This window comes from Epinephelus lanceolatus, chromosome 3 (genome assembly GCF_041903045.1).
Source record: "Epinephelus lanceolatus isolate andai-2023 chromosome 3, ASM4190304v1, whole genome shotgun sequence".
In the NCBI taxonomy this organism is placed as follows: Eukaryota; Metazoa; Chordata; class Actinopteri; order Perciformes; family Serranidae; genus Epinephelus; species Epinephelus lanceolatus.
The window spans coordinates 46605173-46620577 of record NC_135736.1 but is presented as its reverse complement, the minus strand read 5'-3'; the positions used below and the strand labels follow the sequence as shown (position 1 = coordinate 46620577).

Sequence of the window (15405 nt, the reverse complement as noted above, 5' to 3'; positions counted from 1 at the left end):
GTTATTTTTTAGTATACTATTAATATTACTATTATTATGTGTTAGTGAAAGGTGTCATATATACATTTACACCATATACAATGTGTGGTCTGTCTCGATTGCTCTGATAATGTGTGTCGGGCATCGGGACACTCAGCTGACAGGTGTCTGTGCCCAAACAATGGAGCAATTAACACACTGTAAGCACAAATTCTGTCTCTCAAATAAAAGCAAAGTGAGCTGCTTTGTTAATCCTATGTGTTAGTTACATAGTAGCTACACAAACTTCAGCAACACGCCACAGGGAACCCAAATGATTCACTAACCTGTAAAGTCCACTGAACGCAAAAGAATGTCAGCAAACAGTGTGCATTCTTCAAATTTACCCAAAGGACTTTTCAAAGAGTAGTTTAACCTTAACTAGAGCTGCTCTGAAAACACACCCCATGTGTCATTTTTACAGTCAGGACAGCTGAGTACATTCACTCAAGTATAAATTTAAAGTTCCTGCAACTTTAAGCTTTCACTCCACTACATCTCATAGGTAAATATTGTGCTCTTAACTCCACTTCATTTGTCTGACAGATTTAGTTACCTTTTGGATTACCTTTTCTCTCCAGTGAAAGCCACATAACTCCAAATTTGGTGATTTTGCATGTTTCTGCTAATCTGAAGGATAGTGTTCCTTTATAAGTTGTGAAAATCTTCCTACTTCTAACGAAAAACTCTCTTGGATCAGCTGGAAAACGCATCGCCACAAAGCTAAAAACAGAGCTGTTTTTTCTGACACTGTGACAGGTTGACACTTCAGAGATAGGTGGATCTCACAGCACAGCAACACTGCTGTACATTAACTATCCAACAGTGTATGAAGGAAGTAAAATTAGCACAACCTTAAACATCTACAGCAGTAAAATGAAACATGAAAAGAATGCAGCAGTCCCAAAACATCAGATATGAGAGTGACACACTGACAGAACATTACAGCTAGTCCTACTTTTCATAAATTAAGTACATTTTGATGATAAATCTTAAATACTTTTACTCATATATGCAGGACTTTTACTTGTAGTGGAGTACTTTGGCAGTGTGGTTTTAGGACTTTCACTTAAGTAAAGGATCTGAGTACTTCTTCCACATCTGTGAGTGAGGCAGAGGGTGGGAGGGGGCGACATGATGTTGCCATGATTTAGCAAACACTAGTGAGCGTTAGCTAGCCGCTATCTGGATAGTTAACTTCAGTAATCTATAACAGATCAATCGATCGTGACTTATAACAATGCATTGGCTTGACAAAGGGTTAATGTCGCTGGCATACAACAAACTGCTCTTGAAACACCTCAACGTTAAGCGCCTTGCAAAGCGCCTGTTAGCAGGCTAATGTCCACGGTATGATGGCTATGCTAACATGAGAGTGCAAGTCTGCTGCCGTCTGTGGGACTGTTGTGCTAGCTGGTTTCAGGTAGCTTCTGGCTAGTCAGAAGAATATCCAGACGTTGTATTTCCCATTCATGGATCTCCTTCAGCCAGCGCGAGCCCGTCGATAAACGGTTAGCTTGTGAGCAACTGCCAGCTAAGCTAACGTTGACATTAGCTAACGTCAGCTAGGTTACGAACCGATGGGCTAGTGGCTAACAATTCGCCGTTATCAGTCGGTCAAATTAGCTAGCTGCTGGTAACGTTAGCTGGTCAGATTACATAACAAGATCCCCGCCATGCACAGACAAATCCACCCGTGTATGTAGCCAGGCGCTCGGGTTCAACGTACCTCCACCAGCGCCTCCAGCTTGCCTTCAAAAGTGAAGTCGATCAGGTCGGGCTTCAGGCACAAGCCATAGTTGACGGGGTAAACGTCAGTTGGTAACCGTACGAAGGGCCTCCTTTCGGGCATGGTTCCTGTATTTTGGCCAACGAAGACGGTGCTGTGTGTAACTCTAGTTATCACTCTGAGTTTTATTAGGACAGAGCTGAGTAGAACGGGCCTCGACACTGAGGGTGGACAGCAGGTAGTGAGTCTGTGTACGAATGACAGCGGAACCCTGCGGCCCAGGAGCAGCAACATCAACTGGAACCAGCTACAGTTCTCTCCCCGCAGACAGCCCAAACAACTCAACTTAAGCAGCGTCGACCTACAGAGACGTGACGTCATCACGTACTGTCATCGTACGTGCCGTACGTGTGTGCGTGTGTGTGTTCATGGCTCTGCAATCATAACAACTACAATTTTCTTATCATAGAAAAGGCCAGTGATGGAAGAAGCATTCAAACCTTTTACTTTAGTAAAAGTAGCAATGCCACTGTATAAAACCATATTACAAGGAAAAGCCCTGCATTTAAAATTTTACATATATACACAAGTAGTATTAGAGTCAGAATCAGTCAGGTATGTGTACACACAAATGCATTAAAATAATCAAAAGTAATAGTAGCCTACCAGTGCACGCTGTTATGATGGGCCTTAGTGTATGCTATTGTGCATATATTGTCTCTTCACATAATTAGAGACCTGACACTGGACAACATCAATATACATATTAGGCAACAATCATTATTGCATATCTGTGTATGACCAAAAAAACAACACAGAAATACCACAGTAAATAAAAAAACATATTAATTCAATTTAACAATTTTAATAGTTTATTATAGTTTATGTAGAATAAGCATTTAATTTTGTTCAAAACATACCAAATAAAATAAAAAATATTAATTGATTTAACAGTTTTAATAGTTTATGTAGAAAAAGCATTTAATTTTGTTAAAAAAATACCAAAGAAAATTTAAAAAATAATAATTTAATTTAACAATTTTAATAGTGTATTACAGTTTATGAAAAATTAGCATTTAATTTTGTTTAAAAAAATCCCAAAGAATTAAAAAATATTAATTTAATTTAACAATTTTAATAGTTTATATAGAACAAGCATTTAATTAAAAATAAAATGGCGGAGACAATAAAATACATTAATTTAATTTAGCAGTTTTAATAGTTTATTATAGTTTATGTGGAATAAGCATTTAATTTTATTCAAAAAATATAAAAAAAAAGTTAATTTAACAATTTTAGTAGTTTATGTAGAGTAAGCATTTAATTTTGTTCAAAAATTACTAAATACATTTAAAAGAATAATATTCTAGTTTAACAATTTTAGCAGTTTTTTTTATAGTTTATGCAGAATAAGCATTTAATTTTGTTCAAAAAATACCAAAGAAAATTTAAAAAAATCACCAAATCACAGATCACCAAAATAATATTTAAAAAAAAAATTTCAACAATTGTAATAGTTTATTACAGTTTATGTAGAATAATATATAATTATTAAATAAATTGAATAAATAAATATAATAATAATAACATATATACATTCCTTTACATGCTATTGACTATTTTACAAAGACAACAAAACAAAAACATGACACAGATGGGTTTGCCTTTTTTCAAGGGCATAGGGTTCTCCTTCTTTGAACACAAGCATATTTCCAAGTTTGCAGTCATCCCTAAGGGCCCATTCTCCACCCAACACATTGTTGCAGGGCCTACTTTTTTAAAAATAATAATAATAATAATAACATAACTAAATCTCTTATTCTGAAAGCGGAAACAGGAAGTGTTTATTTTTTTCATTCTGTCAAACGGTGTCAAGATGGCGATGCCCATGAGGAGGACGCTGATAGCTCTTCATAGAGCAACATGTAGCAGTTTGAAGGTACTGAGACATTTAATAACACTTTATTTAATTAAAAACAAACAGTCAATATGTTGTCGAAGCAGTTTATTAGTTTACTTTGTTATAAACGTGTTACGGTGCACGTAGTCCTGACCGGGCTAGCTTAGCTAACGTTAGCTAACTGTCAGGACGTTAGAGATACACAGATGAGTAGTCACACCAGGATAATTATAATAGATTAAATGTTAGGAAGAACTTAAATAAACATATCCTGTATGGCAAGGCAAATTTATTAGAGTTGCTATCCCACAATTTTAACTTTAACAGTCACATTTTTCACTTCATATCTTATCCTTTAGAATAGTAGTGGGTGGTGGTACTGCATTAAACTGACAGGTGTTTCTGATATTATGTCGATCCTGTTTATATGTATTAACCCCATCCCAAGTAGCCACCCAGTCCACCAGATCTCCATCACAAAATCTGAGTCAGTCATTTTTCACATGGGCTGAAGAGGAAAGACTCACAAACAAACCAAACAACAATAAAAAGTCAAAAGTTCAGACATAATTTATGGGGTTACTTCGCTTCAGTTTTCCTAAATATGACAAGAAAGGCTGCCAAATTGCTGAGAATCTCTGAACAGACCCTTGAAGAAATATTCTCTCTATCCCAAGGGAGGGTCTTTCCACCTGAACTGCGTAAAAGTCACCTGGCTAATAGTGCAAAAGGCCAGCATGTTGTACTCAATGGTGTGTCACCAAATATAACGGAGGATGATTCTTTCGGCTCCTCTCACATCTTAGAGAAAGTATTGAAAATAGACTGCCTGAAACTATATAATATTAGATATGTCCAAAACATATGTAGCCTATTAGTCTTGCAGAATCTTGCTTGCATTTATCACACACAGGATCCAAATCTGGTCTTGAGACTTCTATCTTGAATTGTACAACAGCTTGCCATTGACAGATAGATGATGAGTAAATCTTTCAGACAGTTTTCTGCTGAATTGCATCTGGAATATTGTTAATTTCAGACCTTTTCATACAAATTTAACAGAGACAACGTTTTGGCCTCACCAGGTCGACATGTTAAATGTTGTGGTGTGTCTTTTGTCTGCATGTATTTTACTTCTGTTCTGCCTCTGACTTATATGATATCATTTTGAACACAAGTGATGCAGACTGATGATGAATGTTGTTATAATGTTTTTATCAATTGAAATATATGTCTAATGTTTTGTAATATGGTCTCTGCATCACTGTTTTCTTTCCCTGTATACCCTTTTCTAGTATTTTCTATGTAATATATTGGTTTGTTGATTTTCAATTGTTTAACCACCCTGAGTGGTTTAGATGAATAACCACATCTGCCACCACAGAGCTCGTCAGTCTACTGGTGTGCATGATGTATAACTAAAGGTGTGTTTCAACTTTTCAAACAATGTAGACTGAGAGAGCTATACTGTATATCCTCCCTATAATCTGCTTTAAGTCTGTCCTGAACTAAAGAAGGAATTTAGCAGAGATGTAGGGGGATAGAAAGGGGAAAAAATGCACCTTTCACTAACTATGACCTCAATAATAAACATAAAGTAGAATTATCACTTTTCAGACAGTGTCACAAAACAATTAAAACTTTCTAATCTAAATCTAAAATTCTTGGCACAGCTGTTGTGTAGGACTGCATTAGATTGTACAGGTCAGGTGTACCTAATAAAGTGGACAGAGGATGTAGACTGACAAACTGATGTTAAGAACACCTCTGAGGGTAAAACCATTAAATTCTAGTCATCGTTAATTGTTTGCTTTATGGCGTATTTGGCACCAGTTTATATTTCTGACACGTAACATTAACCCATTTACATCTCTGCATAGTGTACATGATGTGTTTGCCCCTCACTGATAATCTTTATTGTTTATATTTTGTTTTATTTGCACTCTATATATTTGCCCTCTTTTCCACTTTGAACCTCAGCTGCCGCGCAATAATTTTCCTCGGGAAAAATTAAGTTTTCATCTTATCTTAAATTGCTTTCTCTCAGAATGCTGAGGCATCCTTGGACATTCGGCATCCCGTCCCACTCTACTTGCCGGTCCGGACCAAGAAGCGGCACTTTATTCCCCCGGCAGTGGGGATAAAAGGGAGGAAGGATGAGAGCAAAGAGGGCAAGGGCGGAAAAGCAGGCTCTGTTGTTAGTCAGCCGTACATTGAGAGGCCCATCCACATCGCCTGCACTGGTAATCATGTTTATTTTATCTTTACAGGCATATATGAAGTTATGGCTGGTGTGGGACTCTTCTCGTCTCAAATGGTTGAATGTTTAGGGTGCAAAGGCTTTGGGGGGCTTGATTTGTTAACAGCATTCTTATATATTTATCAAAGTCAACATATCAGGCTTTCAAGGGATAGAATGATGAAGATGGTGGTCGGAAAGTCTACTGTATTTACCAAAATGTGTTTTTAGGAAAGAGTGTCAAGCAATGTCAAGAAACGAAAGTTGGCATTGTAGCTTCTCTGCGGCAACAACCAAGATTTGAAAACTTTGTCAGCTTTAATGCCAACATGAATCTGGACAGACATGGGTGTAAACTATAACTGCAACAACACGAAGGGTTCGCTTACGCATACAACCACGAAAAATATGATGGTTGGGTCTGAGGGGTTCAGTGGTCTGAAACGAGGCCACAAGATTTAACATTAAACTTTGTCTTTTGTTAAATGAAAAAAAGTTTTCATAGAGAAATATTTCAATCATTTTTAGTGGAAGTTACACTTGAGTTGTTTTGAAAATTGATTCCGAAATTCAGGTATAGTTTTACCAACCCACTTGACATTAAACCACGCCTTCTTCCGTATGATGAAAGCAGACTGCCAGACGTCAAGGCTTGATGATTGGATTTCAGTCGATGGCTGCAAGGTTGTTGTTGTTTTTTCAACGTAATTGAAAACATTCATTCCATGGTCTATGTATGAGCCAGATTTTTGTTATAAAAGTTGTTGAAAATATATCTCATAATATAAAAATAATGCACAACAAATACATAAAATGTAGGGAAAGAAACATAACGATAACAAAAACCTTCAGGGTCTGCTAAACAAATGGAGTAAAACCGAAATGTCTAAATAATCTAATAGTTCTTGCCAATTTATAATTTTTGAGTTTTAAATTTCCGGCAGTAGTCATGTATGTTTTAAAATCCGCATCTTTAAAAATAAACAATCATCTAAAGCCTTTTGGAAAAAGGACAGATGACGTAACTGTCGATTGTCAATTTCACTGTTTATTGACTGGTTTCCCAATAAAAATATTTGAAAGAAAAAGGACAGATGCATCCAGTAATCATCTGGATAAATAAAGTGGTGTATATTTTGGGAGATAAATCTGACAGCTGCGCATTTGTCCTCTGGTGTCAATACCAGGACTGCCGTGGTTGTATTTTATCACAAATGTCAGTTCACAACCCTAAAGTGTGGAGCTATTACTCATCAATCAGATGCAAACTATATATTTTGTGATATCTCTTTTGGTTGGAGGGTACATACTTGTTAATCATCTCTGTCTGTCTTTACCAGCGGGAATCTTTGACCCCTACATCCCCCCAGAGGGCGATGCTCGTCTTTCCACTCTGTCTAAAGAAGGCCTGAAACAGCGAACTGAGCAGATACGACAGAGCGCTGCCTCACAGCTGGCGTAAGATTGTTTTTCTAACTCCTTGTGTTGTTCCTGTACTGATGTTTCGCTTGTCAAACATATCTGGCTGTTGTAGGAAAGAGTTTTATGTGGCTGTGTCATTTAGACACATTTAGACATTTCTCAACACCTTATTACAGCAGTTTATTGGATCAGATCAAACACTTTGAGGATGGTAGACTGAGCAGTAAATGAGAGAAAGCTGAATGTTTTTCTTTTCTTTATGTTGTTTCTTACAGGATTCGTAAGATCAAAGAGTACGACTCTGAGTTCACGACGAAGAATTTTGCAGAGCGAGCTCAAGAAATCTTTATTGAGGCTCACAACTCCCTGACACAGTAAGAAAATGAACTTGTGTCTCTCACTTCACTCAGGCAGCTGACACAGCTCATCTCAGCGTCGTAGTCAGGGAGGGATGCTGAAATATTACAGTGAGACATTTGTTACAGAAGTGAGAGGGAGAGAGAGAGAGAGAGACTCACGCAGCCTTCAGCTCCGCTGCAAGTTGGAAAGCACTCAAAAACAAGCTTTGTTCTACTTACTTTGACAATTAATTAGCTGTTTCTCTGAAAGTATCTGTGTAGAGCTGCACTATTACAAACTGTGTCTGTGCCAACATTCCCAGAAACAATCTCAAGTGAGGGCTGTCGCGGTGAAGGAATTTCCCCTGCAGTGGTTAAGGGTGGCTCACAGCACGATACACAGTATAATCTTTGCAAATAACTAACTTGAGTGCTTGGTAAATAAGCTCTATTTCCAGGCTATTATAAGGTATATTGTTGCTTTTTAAAAGACAAAGATGACCAAGTTTTAAAGCTTCAGTATGTAAGATTTATGGGGATTTATTGGCATCTAGTGATGAGGATTGCAGATTGCAACCGGCAAAACATCTGGTTAGATTTCCTTTAGTGTTTATTGTTCAGGAGGCTTTTACTGGGAGCCGAATTATATGTTTGTGTACGTACCAACGAGGAAATATACGTACGCTAGGGATGCACGATACTGGATTTTTTGCCAATATCCAATATGCCAATATATAACAACTCATTTGACGAATAAACGATACCGATATCAATATATCCAATTTTTTTGTCTCTGTAGACGAGGACCTGCTCCCTATGTAGATTTAAACAGTTCATTCTAAGGTAACGAAAACATAGCGATTCTTATTTTTAGGTGATTATACACAAATGAAATCATAGTTTTTAATATTATATTCCATTTCTGCCAATATTTCCCCCTAAATCCTTTTAACTAGTAATGGAAATGCAAATCAAGATGACATGGTTTGGTGCGGCCAAAAGTGTCAATGGAAAAGCCCTTTTAGTCTGACAGCAATCAAACTGACATCTATGAGATTGTAACTTTAAAGTCATTCCTAACATACATTTTTTTAGTTCAAAATTAGCCTGATATTAATTGCTTTCCTCGCCAAAATATTCCAATTCATGTTTGTTTGTTTTGCAGGTTCAACAAGGAGAAACTTCACTCCTTGGTGACAGAGAGGTGTTATCCCGTAAGTTCTTCTTCTAAATGTTGCTGAAGTTTGCTCATTATTTAAGTTTCATAAAATCCCAAATTTATTTCAGTTATCATTCCTCTGTCTTGTGTTCAGGAGATGACGAGGGGGAACCGTTACAAGACGATCCGCTGGAGTTTTGTAGAGTCCCTGGAGCCGCCCAGAGTGGTCCACGCCCGCTGCCCCGACATGGTCTCCAAAGGCAACCTGTACGGCCAGGTGACGGTCCGAATGCACTCCAAACAGGTACGTTAATGGATTGTAGTTGACACAACTAGAATTCAATCAGGATCTGAGATTTAACTATTTTTGTGCAGAGCTTTTTCTTCAAGTTTATGTTGTTTTTTCTTGTTCTTTCAAATGTGATCAGTCCAGCTGTTGTCAGTGTAATAATGTATCTGTGTTGTTAATGTTAATGCAGTTCGCACACTGTCATGATTTAGATTAACCTTCTTTTACATCCGTTCATCCTGCAGACTCTGGCCATCTACGACCGCTTTGGGAGGCTGATGCTGGGCAGCGAGGAGCAGCCGAAGGACGTCTTGGAGTACCTGGTCATAGAACGGCACCTCGTCAACCCCTACGGCCGATGGAGGTTACACGGGAAAATAGTGCCATCCTGGGCTCCAGCCAAAGACCCAGTTATTAAGGTGACCCTCTGCTCTGCACCAACTGACACAAATTTATCTTTTCAGTAAGAAAGAGGCAAAGGTCCAAGGCACACTTTCTGTCAAATGGAAATTAAAGGACCTTTATTAACTGGCCAGTCCATACGTCATTTTAACTGCCACATGAGCAAGGTCGGTGGGCTGTGTTTAGTGTTTCAAGCTTTTCAACATCATTTCCTTATTTTTCTCTCGCTTGCTGTCAGATTTCCTTTTAAACATCTTTCACTTCTTCCTCTAAAATAGAGGCTGTTTGTCTGTTAGTGTCTGGACACTCAATTGCCAATTTATTAGGTACACTTGGTGAACACCAACCCAGTCTGTGACAAAATCCTACTGTCATGAAGGTCATGGTGTTCAGGTTTTGCTGAAACTGTTTTTTGCCTACCCCCTTTTTGGTACAATACAATTAAACTGCACCACGAACTAAAGCCACTCGTAACAGCTTCAACAAAAACTCAACGTTTTAATCTTCATGCAGGGGGAATTTGTGGCAGGACCGTTGTATTAGACGGCATCGCTGTAGCTCGGTGGACCTAATATACAGCATCCAGTGGACTGTGATCAAATCATGAAATATTTAGCCTGTTACACTCTATACAGTTTTTATTCAGAAGAAGACATCAATAAGAAAGTGAGCTTTACTTTTGCGTCACTCCTCAACATCGCCTTTGACGCATTGTCACGTTATTAATAAATCGTTAAACCTTCAATTTGCCCACATACCAGCACTAAACAAGTATCAGCAGAATCAAGACGGCATTGCAGAACACTATAACTGTCTCAAAATAAATCTGTATCAATATATAGATATAGATATTGCAAATACTAATTGCCTCAAAATTATATATCAATCGGCAGATATAGAATAAGCACATCTTCTTTCCTTCTCAGCAGCCTGTCGGACTTTCTGCACACACTTGCATAAAAAATAAGTTTTGAGTTTTAATTGTAAATCATTTGTGCAACCAAAAAAACCCTCTGTTTTCATTGCATTAAGGGTCAAAGTAACTGATAATAATGATTGTGTAATACAGTACACTGTGAAACCCTGATATTTACCAAGACGGTTATCGGATCGTGAAAATCTCTGTTTTAAAAAACAATCTCAGTTAAAGTGGTGCAAAAACACATTAAAGTGGTTTCAAGAGCACACCAAAATAACAGGCAGCGATATAATTTAGTTTCACAGAGAAGAAGATGTTGGCCAATCAGAAGCCAAAAAAAAAGCTTTTACCAGAAGGCTACTTGGAGCAGTGACCTCCGTAAAGCATTCTGACGCCTCCGCTCCCCAAAGCAGAGGAAGAGTAACAGTACCTTTATGTGGAAACCAAGCAGCAACCTCCAAGGCAGATCCATATGGTCACTTCTGGCTCCAAAAAGCAAAGATGGCGACAGTCGAAATGCCGAACTCGAGGCTTCAAAATGGCAGTTCACAATCCAATGTAGCCATGGTCATTATTTATACAGTCTATGGTGTAACCATGTAAAAAGTCCTGTTAGCGAGGTGAAGGCCAGCACTATCCTGGTCACGTCTGCCATTGCATAAAATGTCGCCTAACTTGTGATGCCTCACAGACAAGATAACCATAGACTCTTGACATTTCAAGTTGAAAACTAGATTAGTCTTGTCTACATGTCAACTCTAACAGTTTCTGTAAATCCTCACCCTGGACGGAGTTTTACAAAAGATCCATTTCAGTGACCCAACTCGCAGTTTGCGTGTGGACAGAAAAGGCTATGTTTTAAAAGGCACCAGTACATGTTGACCAGACCTGAGTTTTCCTCATCACTAAACTCTGGACTGAGTGAGAGGACTCCTACTGACCTGATTGCCTGATTGTGTTTCTCACTGTGTGGATGCAGGATTAAACCACATTTAACCAGCACGTCTCCGTCATATATGAATATTTTTGACATGCAGGAATGTGATGTTGTAGCTCCGTCCTTTACACACAAACCTGCTGCTCGGACTTTAAATAATCTGATGATCTGTTAGTTTATTCTGATATAAGTGTCCTCAGTGACACGTGTGTCAGTGAGCGTCAGTAAAACAATGCACAAAGCCCTGTTAGATTCTGAGAGGTCGTCTTCAGTGTCTGCGTCAGTCTTCACAGCGCATAACTGGAATAGAAGTTGACTTGCCTTACACGCATCACTGCAAAACATAGAATATAATCACCTTAAATCTGTGAGTCAGCCCCTGCTGTGTCTCAGATATACCAGACAGATGGAGCAGTAATGTTGCCTGGAAGGTGTCTCTTACTCTGCAAAGCTTCACCGTCAGTGCTCTGCAACAGACACTGTCTCCAGTCTTAATTTGCCACAGATATGTTTTTAATCAATAATATTAATAATAATGATGAAGAGGAGGAGCTTGTTAATGTGATTACAAAACAGGAAGTTCACTTTCATTGATAGTAAGAGAACAAGGGTGTTATTTAATTCATCATAACAGAATGACATGAGTCAAATGGTGTGTGTCTCCAAAAATATATTAAAAGAAAAGCATCGTGTCTCATTGTTTATCAGTTGTCTTCACTAGAATTGTCTGAAATGATTCACTTCAGGCAGATTTTCCTTTCATAATCTCTTTTTTTTTTTTTGTTCCTTTCAATACACCTTGCAGTTTTTACATGCGTAATGCAACAGATTTCTTAAAAACCAGTTCCACCAAACCTCTGAGGTTTGACTAATTCCTCGTGGTTATTTTAGGCTCTGCCACCTGTCATTCACAATCTGTCAAGCCAACTGACAAATGAAACACTTCCACCAGCTGTAGTCCATGAAATTGCACAGGACTGAAAACCAGATTTTACACGGTCACAGCTGCTCCTGTGTTTGGAGGCAGTTACTGGAAAACCTAAGTTAACTTAATTAGTTAATTAGTTAACTTAAAAACTGGTAAAGTTCAGTCACACACGGATGGTTTCTGTCACAGCGATGTTGTGTCCTTTTGTCGTTATTAACATTGCAAACTGATTGTCCAAACTTGGTTTTGATTACATGGAGTAAGGGATAGATGTGGTGTCAGTTTTGGCAGCTATTTTAGATTTAGTCTTTAGACAAAAATGCTTATCAGTGTTTCTCACATTTTCGTCACCTTTCATACTTTAAGTCTAGTCCAAGGGTGCTTTTACACCCGTAGTTCGAATCATTTGGTCGCACCTGAGGGAAAAAATGATGCATTGTTGCGTCTTAGTTTTGGTTCTGTTCCTGTTCACACTGACTTGAAATGAACCAAGACGAGTAAATGTAAAGTTCTACTGACTGACAAGTAACTCGTTGATTGGACAGTTTTGGCATTTGTCATCCTGCATCATCACGACCCACGTGGGGAAATCAAATTCAGGTGACTGACAGATGTTTCTGCAGCAGCACTTTAATGCGTCTAAGGTGTTTATATTGATGTTCTTTGGTTTCACAAAAGGCTTGCAGAGAAATTACTGATTGTAAGCATTATTAGGAGGCTGTTATTAGCCTGCAGATCAGTGGCATGATAGGAATAATGACAATCAGAGGCAGGATGATGATGATTCTGAACTCAATACTGTGGGACACTGTCACACACCTTTTAAAGGACTTCATGAACAGACAAAGTACACGGAGTCAGATACAATGGTGGCAGTTTTAACAGCTTTTTAATCAGGGAAAATACCCTCACTGACATGCATATGTGTTACATGGTTATGGGATATAGATGGCCTTTATCAGGATCAGTTATAAGATTGCAGGCAGATTTTATGATCAGTAGATGCTTTATTATTGGTTTAGCTGTTGAAATCATGCTAAAATCACATATCTGCAAATATAAAATCCTGTGGTTGGTTTGTTTTCTTTCACACCACAAATGAACTGTGCCAGAGTTCGTTAAGAAGCGGACTAAGACCCACCTTTTCGAGTCTTCTCTGTTCAGTTGTTTGGTTTGCATCAGGGTTTGATTGACAGCTTTCGCACCAGTTCTTTCATTCCAACTGAACCAAACAGGTTAGGTGTGAAAGCACCCTTAGTTGACGACAACTCGAAATGTCTTAGTCGACGAAATGTCATTACATTTAAGTCAACTTTTAGTCATGGTGAAGATGCTCAGTCATCCAGGTCATGTTAATACTAAGTGCTACATCGTAGGCAACTAGACTTGCTTGAGTTTCCTGAAGACGTTTCACCTCTCACTCAAGAGGCTTCTTCAGTTCTAGGTGACTTTAAACTGCATGTGGGTGTGAACCTTTACAGAGTCGTTAGGGTCACAGATGAGTCATTGATCCACCTGGCCATCATGTGGGTTGTTACAGTGAGATGGATCCAGGTGTGAATAGGTGTGAAGCAGTCTGGGGAGGGAACTCGGGACTGCATTGTCAGTGGGTTATAAGTGGGGTTGTAGGCCACCTCCTCTGTTTAATTATGGTCGTTCCAGTTTGACATAAATGGCATCTTTTACGGCTCTGTCAAACCATCTGCCTTCTCTGGCTGAGATGTGCACATCGCTGTCCAACTGGCACGTCCATCATTAAACAGATGAGGTGGCCTATGATGCCACATATCACCCACCTGCAGTGCAGTCCTGTGTTCCCTCCCCAGACAGCTTCACACCCAGTCACACCTGGACCCATCTAACCTTAACAACTCACGTGATGGTTGGGGAGGTCAACAATTCACCTGTGGTTTAAAGCCTGTGACTCCCCACCAGTCAGTTAAAACTGAAGAAGCATCCTGGATGAGAGGTGAATCAGAAATTAGAATCAGGGTGACAGGTTGTATGAAAATTTTGTTTAGACATTTTTTTCTAAGACTACAAATAATTTCACCAGCAGAGTTTTTGAGAGGTTTAAAGGATGATTTACGAGCACACGCTTCCTGATCATCATTTGAAAAGCTCAACATCTCTCTGTTTATGCTCTCAAAAACTTTGTCACCACAAATAACTAATTTGAGACAAGTAGGATTTGTACCCAGGATCTCTGTAAACTCTCATGTAATGATCTCACTGTTAAGAAGCAGAAAAATAACTTAAACATCCAAAACTGTTAGTTTTGGATGTTTAAACTCATATCCTCTCACACAGCCGGTGATTAAAACCTTCAGCTCTGTCAGATGGCACTTCAGAGATTTGTTATGTCTTATGTGTTGATTTCCATGTATTTTACTGAAATTTGACTCTACTTACACATGACGCTAATCTACTGCTCTTTCCCTTCCAGACCGTTATGATTCCTGGTCCAGAGCTGAAGCCAGGACAAGAGTTTGACGCCCTCAACTATAAAGTTCCCAAACCAGAGGCGGTTCAGTGGAACAAATAAGCCACTGGATGGTGCTGCTCTTTACATCAAACCACAGTAGGACACTATGAGCAGTCATGCGCCAAATGCTTTAAAATTTGGCTTTGGCTGGTTAGTTTGTCCACTTTGGCAGGAAACCAGGCTTCCTTTGGAGGCTCTTATCTGTTTGAAAAATGCTGTTGGCTGATGAAGCGCTGGAAGCAGCAGGTGAGTTTTAGGATGAACAAACCTCTGAGTCCTGCAGCCAATAAAGCGGCTTCCTTCCCTGTGACAAATCACCACACAGCAGTCTGGAATAATAACAACAGCTTGTCTCTAGAATTTGTTTCACACATTTTCATATTGTTTTAAGAATAACTTCATGTGTACATGCAACAAAATAAAATGCACAGATCTCCAGAAACTGAATGGTTTATTCCTGTGATGAATATACTGCATGTTGACCTCAGGAAATACAAAAATAAAGTGTCCCATCTGTGTCTCTTCACACCAGTAGAGTTCAGTGGATGTTTTCTTATCAGAATAATCTTTCATTGAAGATATTGCGTACAAAAATTGAAAACAGAACACAGGCTGTTTCTTTATGCAAATCAAGGGGTGT

The 15405-nt window shown here is 38.7% G+C and overlaps 2 protein-coding genes across 2 annotated transcripts in view; one reads left to right on the top strand and one right to left on the bottom strand.

Annotated features, from left to right (window-relative positions):
- The window catches only part of npepps (aminopeptidase puromycin sensitive), a 32504-nt gene extending 30397 nt beyond the window's left edge, over window positions 1-2107 (bottom strand). Inside the window, exon 1 of the mRNA XM_033623632.2 lies at window positions 1748-2107. Within this exon, the coding sequence (XP_033479523.2) occupies window positions 1748-2041 (294 nt within the window). The 5' untranslated portion in view covers window positions 2042-2107. The remainder of the gene's footprint in view (window positions 1-1747) is intronic.
- A 1419-nt stretch (window positions 2108-3526) lies between these two features.
- mrpl45 (mitochondrial ribosomal protein L45) lies at window positions 3527-15290 on the top strand. Its single transcript, XM_033623177.2, has 8 exons — window positions 3527-3686; window positions 5695-5890; window positions 7227-7344; window positions 7584-7682; window positions 8812-8860; window positions 8960-9109; window positions 9340-9513; window positions 14727-15290. The coding sequence occupies exons 1-8, from the start codon at window positions 3624-3626 to the stop codon at window positions 14823-14825; spliced, it is 948 nt and encodes a 315-aa protein (XP_033479068.1). The 5' UTR covers window positions 3527-3623; the 3' UTR covers window positions 14826-15290.
- The last annotated feature ends 115 nt before the right edge of the window (window positions 15291-15405 follow it).

Coding starts and splice junctions, on each gene's coding strand:
- mrpl45 (XM_033623177.2), top strand. CDS start 3,624: ATGGCGATGCCCATGAGGAGGACGCTGATAGCTCTTCATAGAGCAACA. Junction 3,687..5,694: donor CAACATGTAGCAGTTTGAAG/GTACTGAGACAT, acceptor GCTTTCTCTCAG/AATGCTGAGGCATCCTTGGA. Junction 5,891..7,226: donor CATCCACATCGCCTGCACTG/GTAATCATGTTT, acceptor TGTCTTTACCAG/CGGGAATCTTTGACCCCTAC.